The 27601-nt window shown below is 51.9% G+C and overlaps 3 protein-coding genes across 6 annotated transcripts; 2 read left to right on the top strand and 1 right to left on the bottom strand.

The window, feature by feature from the left end:
• On the top strand, positions 1-23088 carry BSDC1 (BSD domain containing 1). Of its 4 annotated transcripts, none has more exons than XM_040974133.1 (11): positions 1-48; positions 291-351; positions 3490-3606; positions 7427-7594; positions 7954-8008; positions 9736-9851; positions 10201-10269; positions 10425-10503; positions 11575-12054; positions 20164-20267; positions 21638-23088. In XM_040974133.1, the coding sequence occupies exons 1-11, from the start codon at positions 38-40 to the stop codon at positions 21668-21670; spliced, it is 1293 nt and encodes a 430-aa protein (XP_040830067.1). In that variant the 5' UTR covers positions 1-37; the 3' UTR covers positions 21671-23088. The 4 variants fall into 4 exon arrangements, with proteins under 4 accessions (XP_040830067.1, XP_040830066.1, XP_040830068.1 ...); XM_040974132.1 differs by having other exon boundaries at positions 3490-3629; positions 7393-7594; XM_040974134.1 differs by lacking the exon at positions 7427-7594.
• A 549-nt stretch (positions 23089-23637) lies between these two features.
• TSSK3 (testis specific serine kinase 3) lies at positions 23638-25349 on the bottom strand. Its single transcript, XM_040974136.1, has 2 exons — positions 25043-25349; positions 23638-24348 (listed from the first exon to the last, which is right to left on the bottom strand). The coding sequence occupies exons 1-2, from the start codon at positions 25215-25217 to the stop codon at positions 23687-23689; spliced, it is 837 nt and encodes a 278-aa protein (XP_040830070.1). The 5' UTR covers positions 25218-25349; the 3' UTR covers positions 23638-23686.
• Positions 25350-25778: 429 nt separating this feature from the next.
• Positions 25779-26543, top strand: FAM229A (family with sequence similarity 229 member A). The gene is made up of 3 exons (XM_040974137.1): positions 25779-25915; positions 25997-26143; positions 26281-26543. The coding sequence occupies exons 1-3, from the start codon at positions 25779-25781 to the stop codon at positions 26381-26383; spliced, it is 387 nt and encodes a 128-aa protein (XP_040830071.1). The 3' UTR covers positions 26384-26543.
• The last annotated feature ends 1058 nt before the right edge of the window (positions 26544-27601 follow it).

Here is a 27601-nt window from a genome sequence, read left to right as displayed (position 1 = left end):
AAAGGTCGGTAAATACTGGTGATGTCATGCAGGCAAGATGGCGGAAGGGTGAGCCCGTCATCCCGTTCCTAGGCGTTGAGGCCTCACTCTCCCGGGGTTGGGGCCCTGGGCAGGGGAGCTTGTGGGGAGCGGGAGGTCCGCGCGGGCGTGGCCGGAGCTGACGGGCGGTAGGGAGCTCAAGTCTGAGGGGGTGGGCAAGCGGTCGGCCCGGCGGGGCCAACGGAGACCCGATCCTCGGGCCGGGCAGGCGTCGCACCGCGGGAGCCGCCAGATGTGTCTGTCTTCCACAGGGAGGACGTGGGCTGGTGGCGGAGCTGGCTGCAGCAGAGCTACCAGGCAGTCAAAGAGAAGGTAAGCCGAGCCAGCGCCCTTCCCCCGGCCGGAGCACCCGCACTGCCCGCGTCCAGCTGGGTCCGACCAGTCCTGCCCGCTGTGGGCCGGTCCGAGGCCGACCTGGGCACAGGGAACAGACTGGTGGGATACCAGCTGCAGTGATAAAAGGGTTTTTGTCATGGCTGGAGGAACCCTATAGAGGAAGCCGTGTCTTAGACCAGCTCAACAAAGTGACAACTTGATGGTGGGAGAGACTGCGTTAAGAAAAAGCATCCCAACGTATATATTAGTGCACTGTGGAACAGGTCCTGGGGGGTGCAGACAGGTGTAGGAGGATTCCCACAAGGAGTTTGCAAAGAAGGCCTGGAAGTCAAGGGCCTTGAATGCCTCAATTCCCGCAGGCTGAGTGGTGTGTGCTTCTGTCCTGGGGCCATGCCAGTGGAAGCTTCTATTTCATTCCCTGCTGGTTTGTCAGAACCAGTCCAGCCCTAATGGTGGGAATAGTTAATGAGTGTTTACCTGTTTCAGGAGGCTTCAGGCCTTCAAGTCTCAGTCAGGGGAGCTTTGTCGTTCCTGCCCTAGCCTGAGCGTTTCTGTGTCCTGTCAGCTAGAGCCCGCCAATCTGAGGGTGTCCTCAATGTTTCTGTTATTGATGAGGCCTCAGACACAGGATGGCATGCCAAGGGTTAAGGAAGATAAAACCCCTAGGTAGCAAGCTTGGGAAGGAAAGGTATGGGTTGGTCTTAACCATCATTCATGAAAGATAGGAGGGATATTCAAAAGGTTCGTGGAAAATATGTTATGAAAAAAATCTCATCAATTTCAAAAAGTTTTGCACCAAAATAAATTCATCTTTTAAGCAGTTCTACTTTTTTTCCCGTGAGTTTTTTGAAGGGCCCTCACACACAACTGGTCAACCTTTTGGCCTTCATTCTTGGGAATTCCCAGAGTTTGTAGCAAAGGGGTGAGTTGCTTCTGTTGCCTTGTGAGGTTTCGTTTCTTTCGCTTAACCACTTGGGCAAGTTATTTAATTTCTCTAGGCCTTGTATACTCAACCCAAAAGTGGAAATACTAGTAGTACCTAGCTAAAGGGATGTATCAGTGTCAGATGACGGCCTGTGGAAAGCACGAAGGAGCGTGTTAAGTGCTACGTGAGTGTAGCTTATTTTGCTTATTTTGTTAGAGGCTACCAGCAGTCCATTTTGGTTGTGGTCTTTGGATGCTTTGCTGACATTGCTTTCCATCATGTCTCTGTCCAGTCCACCTGCTTTCCAGCGCCCTCCACTCTCTTGCCCCCTTGGCACATTCTAGGATGGTGATGGCGTCAGTCCTCTGCTTCTTCCTGCTCTCCTTTGTGCACACACAGACATGTGCGTGTATACCCCGAGAAGGCAGGGCGTCTTGCTTTCTGGTTCCTCTGCAAATCACTCTGCCTCATGGGTGGGGCATGGGCACTTCCAGGAAACCTTCATCAGTGCGAATCTTTGGCTTCAGAAACTTTCCTACAGGCCAACTCTTCCTTCAAGTTCCCTGTTCATCTTTCCTCTTTCACCTCTAGGAAATAAACTCACCTACTTTGGGAAATTTGAGGTCACCACGCATGGCCTCTCTTGACTGCCTCTCCACCCCAGGAGCCACCAGCTGTAAACTTATCTGTTGTTACACTCAGCTTTCCCGACCACTTGCCAAGTCCAGCAGCTGGTTTGCAGCCCTTATCTCTGGACTTGTCTGTTGCCTGGAACACTCCCTGTTTCTTGAAACTCGACTTGCTGGGCCTTTGTCACATGAGTCTTGTAGTTTTCCACACACTTGTGCAGACTTTCCTGTTCTGAATTCCCCTTCCTCCACCTGCCACTGAAGGTGTAGCTCTGTCTTCATTCCACTGTTGACAGTGCAAACTTCCTGGGTGACCTGCTCCACCTTCACGTTACAGCGCGCCCCAGTCCTGCCTGCTGAGCTGTGGTGTTTGAGGATAGCGAGTGCTGGACAGCAGTCCCCAGCATCCTCATGTCACCTGAGATGCTGCATGCTCAAACTCTTTATCCCATCTTTTCTCTAAACCTGCTGTTTGCTCAGTATTTGCTCAGCACGTTTATCCTGGCACCTATTTTAGCAGCCAGTAGCTCTTCAATTAACTATGTAATCACCAAATCTACCGTTTTTCTCTGGATTTTCTTTTCCTTGAGGTACAGGGACAACTCCTACCTTATGTTTTGGTTCCCCCCACCCCACCGCAGGGCCAGAGCCAGAAGTACCATCCAGATCCCCCCCCTGGGTTACAGGAACCTAGTAACTGGAACCATCACTACTGCCTTGCAAGTTGGCATTAGCACAGGGCTGGAGTCAGGAGCCAAAGTTAAAAATCAAACCCAGGTATTCCAAAATAGGATGCAGCATCTTAATTACAAGACTAAATGTCTAATTCTTTTTCCTTTTATTCCTTGACCCAGTCCCATCTCCATCCTTATCAGCATTGTCCTGATTCATGTTCTGTTTCCTTCTCTGGATTCTTAGAACCTCTTACCTGTTCCCCTTTCTGCTGTCTTGTCACCCTTGGATCTCCCCTTCATGCCAGTCACTGTACTGACCTATTGAAAATACAAATCCCATCATGTCCCACATGTCCTTAGGGGCTCCCCATCATCCACTGGGCCCTGACAGCTTCTCCAGCTTCGTGCCTTACCACTTTGGCTTTACATTTTGTGTCTGGCAAGACTGACAAGCTCTTAGATCTCAGTAGACCTCCTGTCTAACTCCCTTAGCAGGAGGGGAGTCAGCCAGAGGCCAGCTGACGTAGGCTGCATAAAGCAGTGGTAAAGATGCCATGCTTGCTAGTGGGATAGTATAGAAGCATAGGAGAGCGTGAAGCAGGAGGTAGCATGCCTCGACAGAGCATCCCCTCGCACTGTGCCTGCGCTTCTCAAATGCCACTTGCCCTACCTCAGTATCTGCACACATTAGCCCCCAACTCTGATACATCTTCAGAATAGGTGAGCCAACAAGGAGTGGCTCCTGCCTGGAAGATCCTGTCCATCCTTCAGGCCTGTGCTTCCACATCCTCCTTGGACGCCTCCACTGGCTCCCCACACTTTATATCACACTGGAGAAGACCAGGGTTGGGACCAGCTGGCTCTGATCCCTCCTGTTTCCCCACAGTCCTCTGAAGCCTTGGAGTTCATGAAGCGGGACCTGACAGAGTTTACCCAGGTGGTGCAGCATGACACAGCCTGCACCATCGCAGCCACAGCCAGCGTGGTCAAGGAGAAGTTGGCTGTGAGTACCCCCACACTCTCCAGGTGCCTGCCCCCCTTAGTCCATTCTTCCCTGGGATCCTGGTGGGGCTCTCAACCTTGCTACTACTAAGTGGTTTTTCTCCCTCTGTAGGGAAAATATGGGGATTGTTTTTACTCCTGTTTTGAAGCAATAACATTTGTCAAGCAAACAAGCTATACCTGTGTTACTTCTGTATTATTTAGCAACGGTTTTCCATTAGCAAAGTCATTCATTGTAAACAGTGCAAAAATAAAGAGGAGAGGGAAAAGGAAAACCAGATTAGAGACACCAATAATACCACCTCCCAGAGATGAATGGTATTAATTTTGTGGGGAGGAGATAGCTCTTTTTATTTTTCGAAAACAAGTCAACTGAATACCACAGTTTGAAACCTATTTTTGGACATAGTGGTCATGGTAAATTAACCATGTTATACAGCCTTACAAGTGGCCTGACATGCTATTTCATGAATGAAACCAGTTCCCAGTTTATTTTGGTTTTGGTAGAATTGACCTCAGAATTACCGTGAGCTTTCTGATTGCTAAATTTTTGCTCATCACCATATTTTCTTTATAATAAAACTCTAAAAGGATTTATAAAGTAAGTATAGTTTTAAGCATTCTAGTAGTTGTTGTGAAACTGTCCACTAGAAACATGTCAGCTTGTATTCTTAGTGACCCTGAACTTGTAAATACCCAGTGGGATCTTCTTGTGAGAAAGGAGTTAGTTTATAAAATGTGAAAATTTTGTATACCCCCATGATGTCCCTCACAAAGCTTAAAGTTTCCAGTAAAGTCCAATGCCCTCTTGTCTTGATTTTCAGTTTTTTAAAGATTTATTATTTTATTGGAAAGTCAAATTTACACAGAGAAGGAAAGACAAAGATCTTCCATCTGCTGGTTTACTGCTCAAGTGGCCAAAACAGCCAGAGCTGAGCCGAACTGAAGCCAGGAGCCAGGAGCTTCTTCCAAGTCTCCTACGCAGGTGCAGGGTCCCAAGGCTTTGGGCCGCCCTTGACTGCTTTCCCAGTCCACAAACAGGGAGCTGGATGGGAAGTGGAGTGGTCAGGAAACTAACTGGTGCTTCCTGGTGCATGCAAGGCAAGGGCTTTAGCCATTAGGCTACTGTGTTCGGCCTGATTTTCAGGTTTTCTGTTTGTTTTAATTATCTATATAAGAGGCAAAAAGACAAGAGAGCTCCCCTGGTTTACTCTCCCAAATGACAGTGATGGCTGAGGCTGATTCCGGGAGCCAAGAACACAGTCCAGGTTTCCCATGTGATTGATGGAATTCAGCTGCTTGGGCTGTCGCCACTGCCTCTGCAGATCCACCCTGGCAGGAAGCTAAAGTCAGAAGCTTGAGCTGGGCATCTCACCCAGGCATGCTGATGTGGGATGCGGTGTCTAAGCTGCTGGGCTGCATCCCTGCTCCCTGGAACTTGTGTTTATATTGGATTTTCCCCTTTAGCATTGGGACAGATTGTAGTTTCTGCATTTGGTCACCAGCTGCATCAGTCACTTAGTATACGGAGGCTCTGTTTTGGAAAAAACACACTTGGGGACTGTTACATTTTTTGTTTTGTTTTGTTTTTTAGTCATGCTTAAAGTACTGTCTGCCTGTTCATCATAGCTACTGATGAGCATGAATGACAAATAGTAAACCTGCTGAACTGCTATAGGCCTAACCACAGACGAGGTAGCATTTGTTTGTTCCATTCATTCCTTTTTTCCCCCATTCAACAAATATAACTGTATTAGCGAATAAGTGCTAACATTTGCCAGATTCTAGATTTAAAATTCTGGGCAGCTCTATCAGAGACATGACAGTTTTCCATGAGGTTTTTGAAACCTGACCTTGTCTCAGGCCTGCATCCTTGCCTGTTGAGGGTGCTGAGCAGGATGGCTCAAGTGTGGTATCCCAGTTGTATCCCTTCCCAGGGAAATCCCTGTGTTGCCCTAGCAAGGCTAGGCTGTGTGCTCTCGTCCTGGCCTTCTTCCCCAAGCTTTGTGTAAAGTATTCCCTTTCCTGAGCAACAGTGATGAAATAGTAGCTTGACAGTACTGGTATTGGTTAAATGCTGTGTGCCAGACGTTGCCTGTGCCTTATCTTCTAATGTAAACAGTCACCCTGTGGAGAGTTAGATTTATCCATATTTTACAGATAAGGAGACTGAGACTCCCAGAAGCATTAAGTCTTATAACCAAGAAGTCATAGAGCTGAGATTCAAGGCCTTGTCTGATTCCAACGCTAGTACCTTCCTACCACTCTACTTCTGTCTTCCCTGCTCAAAAGTCTATGGTCCCAGCATGCTGGCGCAATAAACTCTGTTTGCTGTTTGCATTACAAAAAAAAAAAAAAAAAAAAAAAAGTCTATGGCATGTTTCCACTGCTGCCAGTTTCTTTAAAATTACCTTTATTATTTGATTTATTTGAAAGAAGGAAACTAAGGGAGATTTCCTGTTCCCTAGTTCACTCCCCAATTGCCCTCAACTCCTGGGGCTAAACCAGGACCTAGGAACTTGGTCAGATCTCCCGCGTGGGTAGCAGGAACCCACCTCCTCCAGCTGCCACCTGCTGCCTCCCAGGATGTACGTTAGTAGGAAGCTGGAATTGTGCACAGAACACTGACTCCAAACCAGCCACTCTGGTATGGGATCCAGGCATCCCAAGCTGTGTCTTTTTTATTATTATTATTTTTTTAAGATTTACTTATGGGACCAGTGCTGTGACATATTGAGTAAAGCTACTGCCTGCATTGCTGGCATCTTCATATGGGTGCTGTTCAAATCCCAGCTGCTCCAGTTCCCACCCACCTCCCTGCCAATGTATGTGGAAAAGCAACAGAGAATGGCTCCAAATCTTGGGTTCCTGTACGCACATGGGAAACCTAGCTTCTGCTTCAGACCAGCCCAGCACCACCTGCTAAGGTCGTCTGGGGAGTGAACTAGTAAATGGAAGATCTGTCTCTTTCCCTCTGCCTTTCAAGTAAATTAATTAGAAAAAGTTTGCTTACTTATTTGAAAGGTAGAGGTATGGAGTGAGGGAGAAACACACAGATATCTTTGACTTTCTCGCCAAATGCTTAAAACAGCCAAGGCTAGGCCAGACTGAAACCAAAAGCCAAGAACTCCATTCTGGTCCCCCATATGGGCAGCAAGAAACCAACTCCTTGATCCATCATCTGCCTTCCAAAAGGACATACCTCCCTGAGACAACAGCTAGAAATCAGATCAGAAGCCATTGAGTAGCCGGGACTGAAATTAAACTGTGATTGGGATAGTATTGTAAACATTACAACAAACACCCCTCTTCTGCTAGATTTTTGTTGTTGTTGTTGTTGTTTTAAATGTGGAGAGACAAAGATATCTGCCATTCACTAGTCCACTCCTCAAATGCCCACAACAGCCAGGATTGGGCCAGGTCAAAACCAGAAACCATGAACTACACCTGAGTCTCTCACCTGGGTAGCAGGAACCCAAGTAGTTGAGCCACCACCAGCTACGTCCTGGAGTGTGCATTAGCAGGAAGCTGACTTGCAACAGGGCTGAGACTCAAAAGCCTTATAGTGTGAGATACAAGGATCCTGTGTGGCATCTTAGTAGCTGCACCAAATGCCTGCCTCCCTCATGCCAGTTCTTGATTAGCAACCAGTCGAGGATCTCTGCTCTGCTCCACCTAGCTTGCCACCACCCTGTTCCTCCAAACCCTCACAGCCTGTCTCCTCCAGCCTCAGGACGCAGTGAAGGTTCTGCACACATCCCTGACCCTGATGACAGCCTGCTCCTAGGGCACTTGCTTCCTTTTGCCCGTTCTCTCCACAGACTGAAGGTTCCTCAGGGGCAACGGAGAAGATGAAGAAGGGATTGTCTGACTTCCTGGGGGTGATCTCAGACACCTTTGCCCCCTCCCCAGACAAAACCATCGACTGCGATGTCATCACTCTGATGGGCACGCCCTCTGGCACAGCTGAACCCTATGATGGCACCAAGGTATTTAACAGCCACCTCTCCAGGAGAAGCAATGGGCTTCTAACCTGTGCTCACAAAAGCAACAGATATTCTGGCTAAAAAGTAGATAGGTACATGTAATTGAACTGGAGAATACTAACAACTCACTGTGCCACAATGCTAGTCCCCATTTACATGAGTGGCCTACAGGGTGAAAAATCATTTTCCTCAGAGCCCTGGTTATGGGCTTGTACCAGTGCCACAGTATTTATGGATAAGTACCCTGTGCGTACTGTAGGTCACAGAGAAGCCGGACTGTGGTTGTGGTTGATCTGTTTTGCTGGCAGGAAGACGTGCCTTCTACTCCTAGCACCCCAAGATTTCTGTTTTCTCCCCAACAGGCTCGCCTCTATAGCCTGCAGTCAGACCCAGCAACCTACTGCAATGAACCAGATGGTGAGAGGGTAGCAGTAAGGGGTGGGCTCGTGGGTCAACCAACAGGGTCTGGGTTGTGGGCCCTGCCTGTCCAGTAGCTGGTACTCCAATTGTAAAGGGACAGGATGTTGATGTCACTGTTTCCTCTTTGAGCCAACTTTCTTCATCCTGCCACCATGGAGACCTCATCCCCTGCTCATTCATCCTCTCGACATAGCTCCCTTCCTAGCCCTGCTCCCCCAGCCGTCTTCCTTTTAGCTCCTTTTTGCTGAGCCCCTACCATACAGCAAATCCCATGCTGGGAACAGGAGATTAGAAATCAGTCAATCTCTCTAACTAGCCCTTCAGAGCTGGCTGCTACGAGGAACTCCTGGGGAAACTGAATAAAACTGAGAGCCTAGGAGAGTGGTGACTCTTCCGGAATGATAGAGGCAGCAAGAGCCCAAAGGAATGGCACCTACCTCAGCCTGGGGAACCCTGGAAATGATTCTTCCATCTGGGTTTCAGAAATAAGTTAGTTCACTTCTGCACATAAAAAAAGTGGGGCAGGATACAAAGACAAAAGCAGCAGCACATTTGAAGGTCTGGAAAGAGCATCCTGCCCTACCCCCTTGATCCCATTGGCTTGGAGGGTGCATGTGAGAGAGAGAATACAGTGAGAGGTAATGCAGGAAGCCAGGCCCAGGAGCACTTTGTGGGTCAGCCCAAGATGTTTGAGCTTGATTCTAAAAGCTTTCAGCAGCTGTTGGCCCTAGACCTTGTTAGTCACAAGGACCTTTGAGAATTGAAAATGACAGGTGCTTTTTCCAAGAATCTTGACTACAGTAGAGAAAAGCCTTGACCCTGAGAAGCGCACCTGCAGACTCCAATGAAAGTCTTTTGTGGATGGAGCTGTTAGGGGTTGTGAGGCCTGAGATGGTCAGATGTGCATTTTGGAAAGCGGCCTTTGGACAGTATTGTGAGGAATGAAAGACAGGGAGACCTGTTCAGAGGTTTAGTGGAAATCCCTGTCTCAAAGGGAAGAGGCAGGTGTGATGAAGAGGAAGATGTGTGCATACAAGCAACACTGAGGAAGTGGACTGTAGCCGGTAGGAGCCTGGGCTAGCCCTGGAGTCAGGACCACTGAGGGCGAGAAAGTGAGTCTGTAGCATCTGATCTGGAGTGCAGAACGGTAGTCTGGAGCCAGCGGCAGGTGGTGGTGGTGGTAACAGGTGGAACCTGTGGCTTGGTAGAGATGATCTTGAGAGAAAATTAAAAAGTGAGAAAAGATACAAAAAGGAAACTGAGGAGCCTGGAAGACTCCCGGGGACCACTCAGGAAAGTAGAAGGGAAAAGGGGTGAGAAGCCAGCGGAAGAGAGGGATCAAAAAGAGAGCCCAAGCCCCCAAGGTGGAAGTTGTGGAGGCTGCCTAAGGGAGGATGGGGACCTGCCGTGGGCTTGGGTGGGTCCCAGAGTGCCCTGCGAGCACACGGCTCCTTCAGATAGGTGGGATTCAGTAGCCAGCAGCAGGGGTCCGGGCAGTGAGGACTAGAGCCCCTCCAGAGACTGTTTAGCTGCCAGACTCTAGTGATCTAAGACCCCGCCCCACCCCTTTACCCCACCTGACCCCCCTCCATGTTGAACCAAATATCTTTGAAAAACCCCTTAAGTTGTCCTTATTGTCCAAAACCAGCTTAGGTACGTTCTGTAGACCCCGTGTTCTTTCTTCAGACCCAGGGAACTGACCATCAGCATGTATCCCTCTACAGGGCCCCCGGAATTGTTTGACGCCTGGCTTTCCCAGTGCTGCCTGGAGGAGAAGAAGGGGGAGATCTCAGAGCTCCTTGTAGGCAGCCCCTCCATCCGGGCCCTCTACACCAAGATGGTGAGGGCCCAGCCAGCAGGACCTCAGCCAGCTCTAGGCCTGAGGACTTGGGAGTGGGAGGGTCACCTGCCACGGGAGACCCTGTACAGCCAGCCTGGCTATGTCCTAAGCTGAGACTCCACGGGGAGAGGCTGACCAGGCTTCTGGCATTCAGAGACTGGTGAAGAACGGAAGGGCCAGCAGAGCCCAGTGGGGGTTGGCCAAATGCGACCAGGAAGCAGGCCTGGCCAAAGTGTCAGTGGGATGGAAGTATTCTGCCAAACACCACCAAGCCACGTACTGTGTCTCAAGTGCAGAGTGGCAAAAGCAGGCTGATGCGCCCAAAGTCATACCTCCGCTCTCGTTCCAGGTTCCAGCAGCTGTTTCCCACTCGGAATTCTGGCATCGGTATTTTTATAAAGTCCATCAACTGGAGCAGGTATGCTGCTCCAGCCTGGGAGGGCCCAGGGGCAAGTGGGCTGGATTGGGTGGAGGGGAAGATGGGACTCAGCATGCTGAGAGATCTAGGGTCTGGATCCGGGTCTAAGGGCAGGCTGCCCAACTGCCCTGGCCAGCTGCCCCCTCTCCCTACAGGAGCAGGCCCGCAGGGATGCCTTGAAGCAGCGAGCAGACCAGAGCCTGTCAGCAGAGCCTGGCTGGGAGGAGGAGGAAGGTAAGAGGTGTTGAGAGGTGACAGGCATGTGGCAGGGAGTGAGCCATGTGCACTGAGGCCAACTGACCTAGAAGATCTGATACTGTTTTTTAAAGATTTATTTGAAATGTAGGGGGCCGGCACCATGGTGTTGCAAGCTAAACCTCCACTTGCAGCATCCCAGTGGACACCAGTTCAAGTCCCAACTGCTGCTCCACTTCTGATCCAGCTCCATGCTAATGGCCTGGGGAGGTAGCAGAGGAGGGCCCAAGTCCTTGAGCTCCTGCATCCGTATGAGAGACCTGGAAGAAGTTCCTCCTGGTTTCAGACTGCAGCCATTGCAGCCATTTGGAGAATGAACCAGCAAGTGGATGATCTCCGTGTCTCTCCTCCTTTCTAACTCTGCCTTTCAAATAAAAAAGTTGCAAAGAGAGAAGGAGAGATAAAGATCTTCCATCCAGGACTGGGCCCAGCCAGAGCCAGAAGCTTCATCTCATGACATGGGTGACAGGGGCTTAAACACTTGTGCCACCTTCCACTGCTTTTCCCAGGCTACTAGCAGGAAGCTAGATCTGAAGTGGAACAAACTGGCACCCATAAAGGATGCTGCATCGCAGGCAGCAGGCTTACCTGATGTCCCACAGCTTTAGCCCTCAAAGATTTGATAGAAACACCTGGATTAGTACCAAGGCCCAGATTTAGCTGTGTAGTCCTTACCACCACTCTCTTCTCCATTTTAGGAAACAGGGAAGCAGGTTAACATTTACGTGGCTTGCCACACACAGAATGTACACACAGAATGTAGCAGGGCCTGAACCCCAAACTGATGGACTTTCAAAATTTTGCTTGCTTGTCTATTTTAACATCTTGAGCTGAGTTGCTGGACACTTGGCAGGCACCTGACCCCAGGGTGGGCAAGTTTGTCTAGCAGGAAGTGTCTGTGGAAGAGCCATGCTGATGCTGGGCAGGGGGTTAGGAAAGGGGTGCTGTTCAGTTCTGCTCAGCGGTCACTTCAATGGGAAACTGCTCCAGGGTGGTCTGGGAGCTGGCCAGGGCTCACCACCCTCTCACTCCCTGCTTCTCTCTCCACAGAGGAGCCTGTGGGCATTTCACCCACATCTCCCCAAGAGGCAAAGATTCCTGTGGCCAGAACTTCCACATCCCCTGAAGGAGGACATGGCCCCCAGAACCCGTGCGAAGAGACTCTGGGGACCCAACTTGAGCCCCCAGCAGAGGTGACTCCATCAGAGAGCAGTGAGAGCGTCTCCCTCGTAACACAAATTGTTAACCCTGTCACTGCCCCTGAGGCCCCAGTGCTGCCCAAGGACCTGTCCCAAAAGCTGCTGGAAGCATCTCTGGAGGACCAGAGCCCGGCTGCAGATACAGGCGAGACTGGACCCGCGCCCCCAGTGCCCACCAAGCCACCAGGCCCTGCTGGCCGTGTCAGCAGCACCGAGCCCAGGCCTCCGGCCAGAGTAGACATACTGAGGGAAGAGGGACCCACAGACTTGCGGGTGTTTGAGCTGAACTCGGACAGTGGGAAGTCTACACCTTCCAACAATGGGAAGAAAGGTAGGTGTGAAGGCGCAGCCCGGGGGCTGTGTGGAAGGAGGAGGGCGTCTGAGAGTTGCCAGCTTCCAAGGCAGACCTCTCTTCTTGCCCCAATTAGGACCCTAGAAGGAGCCTCCCTTCCTTGGCCTTGGTGATGACAGCTGCTATAGCCTGAGCATATGTTGTCATAGGTCCTCAATTCTAACTTGTACATATTGTCTGAAAGACACTTGTGTCTTTCCATTGCTACGATCTTAGAGTCAGCGAATTAAGATTTATGATGGATGCCATGTGACATACGTTCATGCCATTTTTGCATTTAGCATCCCTCACCCAGGGAAGCATTTTTTTTTTTGGTGATAAGAATGAGGCCCAGAAATGTTGAGTAACTTGCTCAAACTCACATGGCCAGGAAAGGCAAGCCCAAATTCAGATGCAGCCAGTCCGACTCCACTCCACACTGTGCCAGTTTGCGTCCTTTTGGACAATTTAGTCTTATCCTGCCTTGGGAATCCCTGGACACTGGTATCAGGGATCGCCTTTGTAACCTAAGAAAGTCACCCAACTTCCCTAAACATAACATGGAGACAGTTTGAGGAGGAATAGAATGAAGGTGAGGGAACTGACAGTGACCCAGGGCCAGTAACAGAGCTTCAGTTCTTACTGTGAGATGGAATTCCAGATGGAAGAGTCTTTGAGGTTACGGCAAAGGGCAGCCCCTTCAGCTCCAAGAATTAAAGCACAAGAATAACCCCCCTCCCTTTTAAAAAAAGATTTATTTATTTGAAAGCTAGAGTTACAGAGAGAGGGAAAAAACAGTGAGCTCTCTGCTGGTTCACTTCCGAAACAACCACAATGGCCAGGCTTTGGCCAGGCCTGAGCCAGGGGCCACACATTTCACCCAGGTATCCCATTTGGGTGACACAGGCCCAGGTACTTGGGTCATCTTCTGATTTTCTGTTGCTTTTTCCAGGCCATTAGCAGAGTTGATCAGAAGTTGAGCCACCAGAACACACACACGCACCCATATGGGATGCCAGTGTTGCAGGCAGTGGCTTTATCCTCTGTGCCACAACACAGACCTCAAGATAGCCCTTTGTTGACATACCCAGAATCCCTCTCCAGCATTAGCTGATTACCAGCAAAATCCCCTTCCTGCTTCACACACACTGTCGTTGGGAATATGCAGTCCCACTCCAGCCATGAAGCTTGCCCAGCAGGTGAAGCCTGTGTGCTGCCCAGAGAGGAGAACAGACCCCACTGCAGCACCACCGTGCTCCCCAAGGAGGCCGTCACAGTGCTTGCCTTCTGACTGACTCAGTGAGGTCATCCCTTAGCTCTCACCCACTCTTTATGAGACACTGGGGGGGAGGGGCTAAAGCAACAGTCTTTGTGAGGAAACAGGAAGCAGTGTGGAGCAGGCCGGGTACCAGAGGCATTCAGAGAAAGGAGGAGTCTCCGGGCATGGCAGGTGTTTCACCGAGGAGGAAGGCCCTGGATAGGAGAGCTGGAAAGTTTGGACCAGGTGTGGGGAAACAGCAGGCCACGCCGAGCAGGCTACCAAGTCTAGACAGTGGAGGGAGGGCACGGGGCACATGGGAGCGGTGATAACCAAAGCCCCTTGTTCTGGATTGTCTCCCAGGAGAGAGTAGAAGAAGGAGGGTAAACGGGGGCAGCTCGGAACATAAGACCCTAACATCGTAAGCTGCCTTCCTGCAGAAGGGTAGACCCAGCGCTGGGAAGCAGCAGAGCCTCGGGGCTCAGGGCTCCACCTTGGGCTCTGCTCTCAAACTGCTCTGACCTCCCATCCCAACTTCCCACCCAAGCTGTGTGGCTGTAGAGGTTACTGATCTTCTCTAGGTCTCTGTTTACTACTCCATACCATGATGGGTAACTGTTTCATGATAGATCCTTAATTGGGGAAGAAATTTAAGCAGAACTTTGTGGGAATTGTGATCCCAAACCCCTAAGCACTCTGTGTTTGTCCAGACCTGTGCTAAGCATTCGATAGGCCTGCCGCCGAAGCCTCACAGAGGTCCCAGGAGATCTGTGCTGTGTCCCCGTTCTTCTACTGCTAGGAAACAGTTCAGTCACCCTACCAGTAAATGTTAAGGAAAGTATGCAGTAGTCCTCTACAGGTGAGGAAGAATAGGGGATGTGTGCCTAACAGGTGCAGTGGGGCAGCTGAGCGGGTGGTCCTCCTCAGGACCAGTAGTGGTCAGGGAGGCGCACTGAGACCTGTCAGCCTCTTTGTTCTTTGACCCAGACACATTCAGTTGCTCAGGGACAGGCACAGAGCAGAAGGGGAGTTGGATTTACTGGGTTCAAGTTTAGCCAAATAATATGAATGGAAGAAAAGTACGTGACTGAAATGATCACAGGGAAGGCCGGGTAAGGGAAGAAGTGAGAGGCAGTGAAATAGCCAAAGAATTAAGGGTTGTGTTTGGAAGTAGGCTGTGGAGAGGTTAGTTACAAAAATTAATGATCGGAGATTGAGTGAAGTTGCAGTTATGAAAGAGGCGTGTAATATAGGCTGTGGATTGCTTTGTATCCTGCCTCTGTGGCCAGAGGGGCTGCGGATACAAACCGTCATACCACGGTAGCAGCAGTGGTCAGGTGGGTTGGGGAGAGCCAGGATCTTTTTCTGTAATTGGAACAGTAGAGACAGAGTGAGAGGAATAAATTTTTCTTTTTTAAAAAAATTGTTTCTTTTAAGTGTAAAACAAAGACACATGTTTTTGTCTACTAAAAACATGTGCTACATCAGGACCTGACCAAAGCCAGGAGCCCAAAACTCCATCCAGGTCTCCCGTGTGGGTGGCAGGGACCTCCTGCCTCCTAGGATGCCACATGAGCAGAACACTGGAATTGGCAGTGGAGCCGGGATTCAAACCAGGCATTCTGTACAGGATGCAGCTGTCCCAAGTGGTGGCTTCACTGCTCTGCCAAACACCCACCCCAAGGGGTTGAATCTTAGCAGGAAGAGCTGAGGCCTGGGCCGGACATTTCCCTCTCGCATTCACATCCTAGAATGGCAAGCACGCTGATCTGTGGGAAGAGCAGAGGTCAGGGGTGACAGCATGGGCTTCCCAAGCAATCAAGGTAGTCCCTGTCATCACAAAGCTGTTTCCCGCCTGTCTAATCTTACAGTCGAGACTTAGCCTACGCAGTTGCTCACAGCAGGGCTGGAAGACAGGGGACTGGGGCCCTGGGTTCAAAGTCCATCTTGACCATGGCCTAGAACAGTTTGCCTCCATTTCTTATCTGGAGCAGTAACCAGTTAAACAAACAATATAGTGAGCTGTGAGTGACACCTGAAAACTCTGATTTCCTCAAAGCAAAACAAAAACTGCAAAAACACATGATGAATGCTTAAATTCTCAGATAGATCATGTCTTGGCAACATGCACAGTGTCATAGGAAGAGGCCAGTAACAGGTGGAGCTAGAGTCACATCTCACTGCTGGGATAGGAGGCTACTGCACCAGCCCCAGGAACCATTCTTTTAAACATTGCATTAAAACACGTTTGGGGCTCTGGCATTATGGTTCAATGGCTAAATCCTCACCTTGCAAGTGCGGGGATCCCCTATGGTCCCTAGTTCATGTTCCCATCCAGCTCCCTGCTTGTGGCCTGGGAAAACAGTAGTGGACAGCACAAAGTCTTGGGACCCTGCACCTACATGAAGAGGTTTCTGCCTCCTGCCTCTGGGCTTCAGATCAACTCAGCTCCAGTCATTGCCGTCACTTGGGGAGTGAACCAACAGACAGAAGATCTTTCTGTCTCTCCTTCTCTCAGTAAATCTGATATGCTTTCCCAAAGAAAATAAATCTTTAAGAAAGAGAGAAGTTTGGTTGCTTTAACAGACATTCAACACAGTGGGTAAGAGACTGCTGGGATATTCACACCCTGCACTGGAGTACCTAGGGTTAACTCTCAGCCCTGCTTCTACTTTCAGCCTCTTACTGATGCATCCCCTCCCCTGGGGACCAGCAGCCAGTGGCTCAAGTCCTTGAGTCCCTAACACTTACATGGGGAACATGGGTGAAGCTCCTGACTCCTGGCTGTGCTAGTGTGGTGGACACCTAGGGAGTGAGCCAACAGGTGGAAGATCTGTTTGTGTCTGCCTTTCAAATTTAAAACAATCAAAAAAATTGGTGGAAAACAAGAAAAAACTTTTACTAAATGATACATGATAATTGTAAGAGAAGAAAACACCAAGAAAAATCACCCTATGACCTCAGTATATACAGATACCATTGGTTGGTCCATTCTGGGTATCTTATTCACCTTTTCTATATGTATGCATACGTCTTTGGTCACTTTATAAAATTTTATTTGAAAACAAGAGAGAGAGACACAGAGAGAGCTCCCACCTGTTGACTCCACAAATGCCTACAATAGCCAGGGCTGGGCCAGGCTAAAGACAAGCTTGAACCTCAGTCTGGGTCTCCCGGTGGATGACAGGGGCCCAAGTATCTTAGCCATCACCTTCTACCTCCCAAGGTGTGCATTCAGCAAGAAACTGGAGTCAGGAGTGGAGCCAGAACTCGGTCAAATCCAGGCATCTCAGGCAGTTTTAAGACAAAGGTAGAGTGACAGAGAGAGAGACTGACAGAAATCTTCCATCTGCTGGTTCACTCCCCAGATGGCCACAATGATGGGAGCTGGGTCGGACCAAAGCTAGGAGCCAGGACTCCATATGGTTTCCCACGTGGGTAGAACAGGCCCAAGTACCTGGGCCAACTTTCACCTCTATTTATTTATTTTATTGGAAAGTCAGATTTACAGAGAGAAGGAGAGACAGAAATAGCTTCCATTGGGCCCGGTGCAGTGGTGTAGTGCTTAAGGTCCTCGCCTTGATCCCACATGGGCGCCGGTTCTAATCCCAGCAGTCCCGTTTCCCATCCAGCTCCCTGCCTGTGACCTGGGAAAGCAGTCGAGGACGGCCCAAGACTTTGGGACCCTACACCCGTGTGGGAGACCTGGAGGAGGCTCCTGGCTTCGGATTGGCTCAGCTCCAGCTGTTGTGGCAGCCACTTAGGGAGTAAACCATCGGATGGAAGATCTTCTGCTTTGTCTCTCCTCTCTGTATATCTGCCTTTCCAAAATAAATAAATAAATAAAATCTTTAAAAAAGAAAGAAAAAAGAAAGCTTCCATCACTGGTCCACTCCCCCAGTGGCCATAATGGCCGGAACTGAGCCAGTCCAAAGCCAGGAGCCAGAAGCCTCTTCCATGTCTCCCACGTGGGTACAGGGTCCCACGGCTTTAGGCCGTCCTCGACTGTTTTCCCAGACCACAAGCAGGGAGCCGGATGGGAAGTGGAGCAGCCAGAACTTGAACTGCTGCCCATATGGGATCGCAGTGCATGCAGGGCAAGGACTTTAGCTGCTAGGCTACCACATTGAGCCTGCTTGAGCATATTTTTAAAGTTATCCTGTATATACCTTTTTAAATTTATGTTTTATTTGAAAAGACAGTAAGATAAAGAGATCTGCCATCCATTGGTTCATTCCTCTAATGCTTGCTACAGACCTAGCTGAAGCCAGGAGTCTGGAACTCTGTTCAGATATCCTCCATGGGCAGCAGGGCCCCACCCCCTGAGCCATCACCCACTGCCTCCTGGGTTGCGTTAGCAGGAAGCTGGATTGGAGGCAGAGTAGTTGAACTTGACCAAGCACTTCATGCAGACATCCCAAGGGGCTTCTTAGCTATGGGCACCAGATGCCCACTCCTGTATTTTTAATATTATCCCTAAAAAAAAAATTCCCAACTGGAATATTTAGAGCAGTGTTTATCGCACTTTAGCAAATGTAAGATTACTCTGGAGCAGGCATGAGTAAAAATTTTCCATACAGGGCCAGACTGTAACTCCGGCAGGTTCTGATAGCATGAGAGCAGCCACAGTGTGCAAGCAAGCAGACGTGGCTGAGTTCCAAATGTGTTAAAATGGGCATTAGGCTGGATTTGATCCATGGAACAGTGTGCCGCCTTCTGGCTTGGAGAAAGGCCGTGATGTTACTGAGTGCCAGCTGTGGGCTCTAAGCACTTGAAACACACAGGAAGACTAGCATCCGGTCTTCACGGAGCTTACAATCTAGCTTCTCTATTACCAGGCAGTAAACATATTCAGCCTGCAATAAGCTAGGAAAATGATAAATAACGGGAAAATAGAGCAGAGTGAGGAGCCTGGATTACAATTTGAAATAAGGCAGGCAGTGCGATTCAGTGAGTCAAGCCACCATTTGCAACACCTGCATCCCCTGTCAGAGTTGTCGGTTTCAGTGCTTTCTCCTCCATTCTTCTGATCCAGCTCCAGCTCTCTGCTGATTCTCCTGGGAAGACAGCAGAAGATGCCCCAGTACTCATACCTGGCATGCACGTGGAGTTCCTGGCTCCTGATTTGGGCCTGGCTCAGCCCCCCGTAGTTAACGGACTTTTAGGGGAGTGAACCAGTGGATGGAAAATTCTCTTTCTTTCTTACACTGTGTGTCTTTCTCTTCACTGTCTCTACCTTTGAATTAACATTTAAAATGAAAATGGTGGTACCCAGCACGGTAGCCTAGTGTCTAAAGTCCTTACCTTACACACTCTGGGATCCCATATGGGCGCCTGTTTGTATCCCATCAGCCCTGTTTCCCATCCAGCTCCCTGCTTGAGGCCTAAAGGACAGCCTAAAGCCTTGGGACCCTGCACCTGTGTGGGAGACCTGGAGGAAATTCCTGGCTCCTGGCTTCGGATCAGCTCAGCTCCAGCCATTGCAGCCACTTGGGGAGTGAATTAGTGGACAGAAGATCTTCCTCTCTGTATATCTGACTTACAAAAAATATATATAAATAAATCAAATGGGACAGTGCAAGTGCACCACATCTCCTGGAGCGAAGCTTTAGGAAGGGAGGGACTCGGTCTCGGGGAACCCATGCAGGGGCCCAGAGGTGGAGTGTAGCCAGTGTGTTGGAGCAGGAGCAAGATTAGTCGAGATTAGTGCTGGTGGGAGGGGAGGAGGGAGCGAGTGGAGAAGAGCCACCTCGTGGTCATTTCTTGGTCACCACGGTGGGCGGCTCCCCGGCAGTGCCTGGCCACAGTGGCTCACACTGCAGTAACCTGCTGCTTCCGAGCTGATGCGGTAGGGCTCTTGACAGCCTCACCTAACCACACACCATGTCCCATTGTGAAACTGCACAATTTACATCTTTATTTTTCTAATTTTTTTTAAGATGTATTTTACCTTTCATTGGAAAGTCAGATATACAGAGAGAAGGAGAGACAGAGAGGAAGATCCTCCATCTGCTGATTTCACTCCCCAAGTGGCCACAAGGGCCAGAGCTTAGCCAACCTGATGCCAGGAGCCAGGAGCTTCTTCCGGGTCTCTCAAGCAGGCACAGGGTCCCAAGGCTTTGGGCCGTCCTCAACTGCTTTCCCAGACCACAAGCTTAGAACTGGATGGGAAGTAGAGCTGCTGGGATTAGAACCAGCACCCATATGGGATTCCTGCACGTTGAAGGTGAGAACCTTAACCTCTAAGCCACCATGCTGGGCCCTATTTTTTTTTTTAAGATTTATTTTTATTATTTTTTTTATTGGAAAGGCGGATATACAGAGAGGAGAGACAGAGAGGAAGATCTTCCGTCCGATGATTCACTCCCCAAGTGAGCGCAGCGGGCCGATACTATGCCGGTCCAAAGCCAGGAGCCTCTTCCCGGTCTCTCATGTGGGTGCAGGTTCCCAAAGCTTTGGGCTGTCCTCGACCGCTTTCCCAGGCCACAGGCAGGGAGCTGGAAGGGAAGCGGGGCTGCCGGGATTAGAACCGGCGCCCATATGGGATCCCGGGCTTGCAAGGTGAGGACCTTTTAACCACTTGCGCCACCGCGCCGGGCCCTATTTTTCTAATTCTTATCAGGAAGGTTGTTCTTAAGCATCCGTCACTGTCACAGCACTTCAGTGAACATCCTTTTGACTGAATTTCTAACTGATCCCAGGATTTTTCCTTAGGAAAGGTTCCTAAAAGTAGGATCACCAAGTGAGAGTGGAGGCACATACGTAATTATCAGGCCCTTTGCGAGACTGTTTCGCACCCTCCCCTGCCCCGTCCTGCCGCAGCCCCCTCACTCTGTGGCTCGTGTCTCCAGGCTCCAGCACGGACATCAGTGAGGACTGGGAGAAGGACTTTGACTTGGACATGACTGAAGAAGAAGTACAGATGGCCCTTTCCAAAATGGACGCCTCCGGTGAGGTGAGTGGGCCTGATGAGCCAGGGTCTGAGCACACCCCTACAAGCCCCGCTGTGCCCTTGGGGCGGGTCACTGCCCTGCACTCCCAGCAGGTGCCCCCAGGACCCACTTGTGCTTTCTTGAGTAGGTGGGTAGGAATGCTACTGACCTTACTTAGCTCATCAGCAAAGGAACGACAAGCACAGGGTGCCGTGTCCTACCCCAGGCCTTCTGACTGGGAGCCCAAGTGTGAGGACTGACCTGACCTAGGAGACCAAACACCAGTGTGGGCAAAGGCAGGTCCCCTAAGCCAAGCTTGTTTCCTCATCGAAACATGGCCTTGCCTGGCCTAAGGCCTGGTCTGTAATCAGGGGTGAAGTAATACGTATAGCCACTTCAGGAGTAAGGCCTGAGACCTGGTAGCACTCTGAAGACGGAAGTGATAAACAGTCCCAGAGGCCCCATCACTGTGACTGTGCAGTGCCTTCCAGAGCCAGTGGACCTCTGAGAGGCTGGAGCAGCCCACTCCCAGCTGGCAAATGAGAGGACCAAGGCCGCAGCCTGAGTCAAGGCGGCGCGGCTTTCACAGTCAGCCACACGATTCCTTCCATCCTGGCACTCCTGAGCCTGCTGTAAGGTGCGCAGAGGAGGAGGACATGGCGAAAGCCTTGGTTTTGTATTGGGAAGCTGACACTTTGGCATGGGAGTGAGATGTTGTAATAACTCAGGAATCTCTTGCACTTGTGATATCACTAGACCCGGGGCAGAGAAGGCCCACGGTGCCTCCCCACACCACAGGGGCCTGCCAGCTCTGTGGGGCTTTGCAAACCCTCTTTGAAATCCGATGGGCAGTATTCCTGGGCGGTCTTTCTTTATCCCATCATACAAGGCTCAGCTATAGACCAGGAGTAATCATAAGGCAAGGGGAAGGTCCCTGGGGAGACTTGAGCATGGAGTTATGGTGCTGGAGTCTCACATGGAAACCAAGAGTACCTGCCGCTTGCTGCCACGCACGGCTGGGGCCACTGTGTCACCCTCAAGCCCCTCTGCCTCTCAGGGCCACAGCCTTATCTGCTCGTGGGAAACATGCTCTCCTTAAGGGGTGGGCTGGTGTGGTTGCTGGAGATGGGGCATCCCTGGTCGTGTCCACTGATGCTCAATAGAAGTGTTTCCTCTGGGTGTGACACAGGGCAGCTCTGATCCCCAGCCACATTCCGTGAGTCTGAGGACTTCCCTCTCACAGCAGGGACGGGCGTGTGGAGCAGAGGAACTTTCACGAGCCGGGGTGTGGGGCGGAGAGCAGCTGTGCTCGGTGAAGGGAGCTGGGTCTGGGCTGGACTCCTAGAAGTAACTGCATGTTTGTGTTCTCCATTCTCCCCCTCCCCATTTGCAGCTGGAAGATGAAGAGTGGGAGGACTGGGAGTGAGCGGGAGCAAGCAGCTCCCACACCCACTGTACCTCCTGCCTCCCTTGCGCTCTCAGCCCAGCCCTGGAAGACACTGACTGACCCAAATGGCCTCGGCCATCCAGAGCCCTGGGCACGGATTCCGGGTGGCTCCCTGCTGGCCCCCTGGGCCCATGTGTACCCCAGAGAAGAGGCTTTCTAAATCCAAACCAGGAACTCTGATCTGTGCCAACTCTAGGATGACCCAAACGGGAAGGCCACACACCTCACTGGAGAACCGACAGTTCTCTGCTCAACATCCACTGTTCCTGGGGCGCCTGCTGGGAAGTCCCACAGGACAGCTCCAGCCCTTCTAGACCGAAGCTACACCACCAGTCTCTTGGAGGAAGCCAAGACCACACCCATAAACAGACACGGAAGACCATGGCACCTGCCCTTAGCTACACGGGGATGGCCAGCACATTTTGGTTCTGTCCCAGCAGGTGAGGTGTTCACCTCTGGGAAGTTGGTCTCACTTTCCATTCCTGGCAAAATCCTTTGGGGTTCATACCTAGAGACCAAACTCTGAGCCACCTTCCCCCCTTTGCTCCAGCCCACTCTGGGACGTCCTTGGCCCTTGCCCAGGGCTGCTTCGTGTCCACTGCACCCAAGTCCTTAGCCCAGCTGTGCCACCTGCAAGAGGCCACTCTTGCATTACATCCCCTCCCCCAGAGGGGGGAGGGGTGGACCACTTCAGGCCCTCCTGTGCGTTGCCTGGCAGGATACCTTGTCCAACCAGCTACCCACCTTGGCTCCCCTGTAGCTTAGGGCACGAGCCACGACCAGCGGTACAGGGCACTGATCAGAGATATGTGCTTCAAACTTGGTAAAGTCCAGCTTGTCCTCTTTGCACCCCAGCTGCCGGAAGGGATGCACTGGGGTGACCCTGAAGTACTCTTCAGACTTGCGCAGCAGCTCCTCCCACTGGCAGTCACAGCCCTCACGCTGCCTGCCCACAGTGCTCTGGTAAAGCAGCACCCCCTCAGGTGTGTGAGGGACCACAGGGATTCCTGGGGACCCTGGCGCTCCATGATGCTGCTCTGCTGGGTTTATACAAAGGCTGGTGGCTTTGCTGGTGATATAACAGGATGGTGGCCAGGGCCGTGGAGAGGGTGGGGATCTGGTGGGAGGGAGAGGATATGGAATCTTTTTCTGATGGGATAGGGTTTTTCTCTTTGTAATTATCTCTTTAGTTTAACTTCTTGGTTGTTTGTGCAATATTATATATTTTAAATTATAATGCATCTGCCCAGAGTATTTTTTAGCTGGGAAAAGAAAAAAAGGAAAAAAAAAAGTTCTAACAGCTATTAGTTTTGTAATTAAAAAAGAAAGAAAAAAGAACTTCATCCGGAACCTTTTCCAGAAATGCCATTTAACAGCATTAAAGAGACTGAACCAGCTATCCAGGCATCTGGCTTTCCCTCGTGGCAGCTCAGCGGAGCCAGGGCAGACACACTGTGGGGGTGACTTCCTGTTTGGAGCAGTGGGGGTGGGGGAATGCAGGGATAAGAGCCTGGGTCCCAAACAAGTCCCTTGGACTGGTCACAACAGCTTGGCCTTTGAATGAAGCAGGGGCACAGCCCCCGCAGGTCTCTCCATCATGGCTTCTGCTTTTATTTTTATTCCTTCTGCTTTTTTTTTTTTTTTCCTTTTTGGAAAGGAAGTTGCAACAATAGACCCAATTGCACCAGGTCATTTTTCTCCTTTCCTCTGTGTGTGTGTGTGTGTGTGAGAGAGAGAGAGAGAGAGAGAGAGACAGAGAGAGAGAGAGAGAGAAACTGATTCTGGGGTCTATTTTAGTTACAACACCTTTGTGGAACCCACTTAAAAGCTGTAATAAAAGGGGAGCGTGTGAAGGAATAAAGCTGGGGAGGGTACAGTTAAGTTTTAGGATAAAACATCTTACATTGTAAGTATATATATATCACCATTTTAGAAGCCGTTTTTGGGTTTGCTTTCTCCCCCTACTTTATTGGGGAGGACTTGCCATTGCTTTTATCAAGTGCTTGCTAGCCATGGATGCCAACTAACTTCTTCGATTGAAGGCCGGAGAATCATGTCTGGTTCCAGGAGCCGCTTGAGCAGGTCCTGACACTCGGCCGAGATGCCCAGATGCGTGGGGAAGGACACCCCCTTCTGCTGCTGCCACAGCATCTTGGGGATGTCCGTGTCGTCGAAAGGTAGGCTAGCGCAGAGCATGACGTACAGGACCACGCCCATGCTCCACACGTCACCCTTCTTGCTGTCGTGGGGAACACCCTGCAGGACCTCGGGGGCGGCATAGGCTGTGCTGCCGCAGAAGGTCTGGCTCAACTCCCGGCGGGACTTGGGCAACACCTTGGCGAAGCCAAAGTCGGTCAGCTTCAGGTTGAAGCCCTGCAGCAAGGCGTTCTCACACTTGAGGTCCCGGTGGGCCACACCACAGCCGTGGCAGTAGCGGATGGCCTCAACCATCTGACGGAAGAGGGCCTTGGCCCGGCTCTCAGGCATCGGCCCCCCATTCAGCACACAGTCAAAGACATCCCCTCCTTCGGCCAGTTCCATCACCAGGAAGATTTTCCCGTCAGCAGACTCCAGCATCTCGTACACCTGGATGATGTTCTTATGGTCCAGGGTGCGGACGATCTGGAGCTCCCGAGGCAGGAATCTCTGGATAAATTCTGAGGAAACAAGAGGATGCGAGATGAGCTCTCCCACTCAGAAGGGCCCAACTCCTCCTGTCCCCTGCCTCGCGGCTTCCCGACTGCCCACCACAGCCAGGTCCTGCTCCTTGGCTCCCTTAATCCACCTGAGTGTGCCTGGCCCCTTGGATGATGCAAGAACAGCAGCTCGTGTTGCATTTGTAGTAATTACTGTTGCCTTTACATTACATGGTGGAACTACTGCCTGCTAACCTCAGCACTCTACTGAGGGGACTGGGAGACCACAGACAGCAAGGGGCCTTGGGGATTTGGGGAGAAAGTTAACTCTGTCTCTTGGGATACCTGACCTGCCCCAGGGGCGATGAGCCAGCTCCTCCTGTCCCTGCCTCCTGACCGACCCACAGTTGTTCCCCAGGAACCCTGTCTGCCTTTGTCCCACCACCTACCTTGGCACCAGCTCCTGCCTCCTGCTAGCCCTGGCTGTGACCTCTGCAAGTGTCAGGTCACTCCTGGGACAGGAAGAGCCTGGCAGGCTCCAACTGTGCCTCTGAGGACTCCATCTGGTGCCGCTTGCATGGAGGAGCATCCCTCGGTTCCATGCCAACAGGCCCTGGGTCCCTTCTGCCTGGCATTCCCAGGTTCCAGCCCCAGAGCCAGGAAGCATCTACCCACCTCGACCAGCCTTCCCTTCCTCCCCAGGGCCCCAGCTCACCTTCTGGCTCTCCCTTCTTGTCTATAATTTTAATTGCCACTTTTCTTTGGTGTTTTTTGGAAAATGCTTCTCTGACTTTTGAGTAGGTCCCTTCCCCAATGGTCTTGCCCAGCTGGTACCCATTGGAGAGCAGAAAGTCCTCCATGCTGTCTAGCGCCTCTTTCCTGTCACCCATTCAGCTCATGCTGCCTCTGCGAGGCAGCTCTACTCCACCATCGCCCTTGGCCCGGGCCTTTACTCCCCAAGGACTTCATCCGCAGCCGCCCCAGCGCTAGAGCATTCTCCGTCTGCACACAGCCGCCGGTGGGGAGAGGGAGACAGTCAGACATTTTAAAAACTCTTGCCCAATTGTGATGTAAATGTTGTGTGACCCCTGGCCAAAATGAGCCTTAGCACTACCCGCTCTCACCCCCGTGGCCATGTCCAGCAGGAATTAAACCACCACCGCCTCAGCCCCCGGCGGGCCAGGGAGCGAGTCGCGAGCCCGGCCTGGGAGGGCGGCCCAGCGTGTCTGCGTGGACCCGGCTGGCCCGGCTCTTCCGCGTAGATGCCGCCCACGCCCCCATCGGGTGGCTAGGGATCTGTGCAGGCCGATGTCAAGGCACCATGGCGAGCGCCAGAGAGCGCCTTCTGGCTTCTGACTCCGGGGGGCCCCGGTTGAGTGGAGAGGCGGCAGGAGGTTCCCCGGCGTGGGGAACGGGCTTTGTGAGGTCAGCGCGCCGCTGCCCGGGTCACAATGCAGTTCTCCCCCTCGACACCCGAGCCCGGGCGCGCCGCAGACACCTGCCCGGCTCCGCCTGGACCGGAGCGTCCTCCCGCGGCCAGGGCTCGGGCAGCTGCCTCCAGCCTGGGAGCGGCCTCGGCTTCCGGCAGGTGAGCAAAGACCCAGGGGCGAGCGCGGGGAGGGGGTCGCCCAGCGGCCCGGGAGCGGCCTGACAGCCACTCCCCGCGCAGAGCGTCCCGGGGCCTGGACATGAGTGCCCAGGAGCCCCCGCAGGGTCGAAGATTCCCCATTGAGGCCGGAGACTCCCCTGGCCTGGCCGCCGTCCCCGAGTCCCAGGACAGCCCGGAGCCGGTAGCTACGGAGCACACCCCGGTCAGGTGAGGCCGGCGCCCCGCCCTGCTTCCCATTTGGCGCCCCCAGGGTTCCCCACCTCCTCGTGGGGACCTCAGTGAACCTCAGGTGCACCCCCAAGACCTCCGCCGAGCCCCCGCCTCAGCGCCCCCACTTTCTCCAGGCCGCTTCGACGCTGCCCGGGCTGCCACTGTCTGACGCTGCTGCACGTGCCCATCGACGTCTTCCTGGCCATGGGCGGGAGCCCCCGGGCCCGCGCCACCTGAGTGCGCCTGCGCACGGCAGCTCCACGGGAGCCGGGCGGGGACGAGGCCCTCCGCGGGCCACCCCGCTGAGGTCGCACGCGCCGAGCATGAGACAATGATGCACATTTTAAAATAAAAGAATGATGCACATTTTAATAAAGCACAGCATAAACTGTTCTTTGCATTCCGGACTGGCCTTGTTATGTCTGTCCGTGGGATCTGGCCCAACCAGATACCCCGTCCCGTCGCCTCCTCTCTAGTACTTGGCCCGGAAGCCCGCCCTTTCTATGACGCCAGAGCCCCTGTCTGGCCTGACTTTGCTTCCATCTCCCTGCCCTCCTACTCGGATCCTAGGAGAAATTCCCATTGCACTGCCACCCATTGGATCTTGGGAATGGCAAATTGCGATAAAAAGAATGGTCACCTGGCCCGGGCCCGTGGAAATGCCTTCTGCTGCTATTCTGTGGAGGGGACAAGGTCTACCCTAGTTCTCTCTCACCCGCCGCACTGCTCCCCCCAGCCAGGGAATGTCCATCTGCTGGCTGGCTCTTCAAGTGCCAGCAGCCCCAGGAACTCAATCCAGATCTCCCAGCACTCCGACCAGAGCAGTGTCTCATTAGCAGGAAGCTGGAGTCAGAAGCCAAGCCTGGCGAACCCGCAGGCACTCCAGCATGGGCTGCAGGTGTCTCCATCGCCGGGCTGAAAGGCTTGTTCCCCCAGCCCACGGTGAGCCTGGATTTCTCCCAGGACAAATGGGATCAGGGAACGGACTGGGTATGAGCTCCTTTGACAGACTTGGATTTCTTAACATCCTATCATCCAGGTGAAGCCACTTGGGAGAATTTTCTGGGGTCACCAGGATGACATGTTATGCCAGCAGGCTCGTCGGTGTGCTAGTATACCCTCAGGCCCACCCACAGAAGGGGTGACACAGGAAGGCTGCCTGCTCCACTGCACAGGGTATTCTCCAGTTGTGCTTTAATGCGCCTGAATTATGGGTACATTGAGGGGAAAAAAGATTGAAAAAAAAAAAAAAGTAACCCAGAGAGATCAGATTCGCTCTCTGTCCCATCTAAGTGCAATTGTCCCAATACCTCCCTCCACTCCATCCGCGTCCTTGCTGGAGTCCCACAGTCCCATGACTCTGACACAGAAGTGAAGACACTGCTTAGGACACCTGGCTTCAGATCTCTGCTCTGCTTCCTGCTAAGGCGCACCCAGGAGGCAGCAGGGGAAGGG

Source organism: Ochotona curzoniae, unplaced genomic scaffold (genome assembly GCF_017591425.1).
Source record: "Ochotona curzoniae isolate NIBS_2020 unplaced genomic scaffold, NIBS_Ocur_1.0 contig_2404, whole genome shotgun sequence".
Classification (NCBI taxonomy): Eukaryota; Metazoa; Chordata; class Mammalia; order Lagomorpha; family Ochotonidae; genus Ochotona; species Ochotona curzoniae.
The sequence above is the reverse complement of the archived record's forward strand: the minus strand, read 5'-3'. Positions and strand labels throughout refer to the sequence as shown.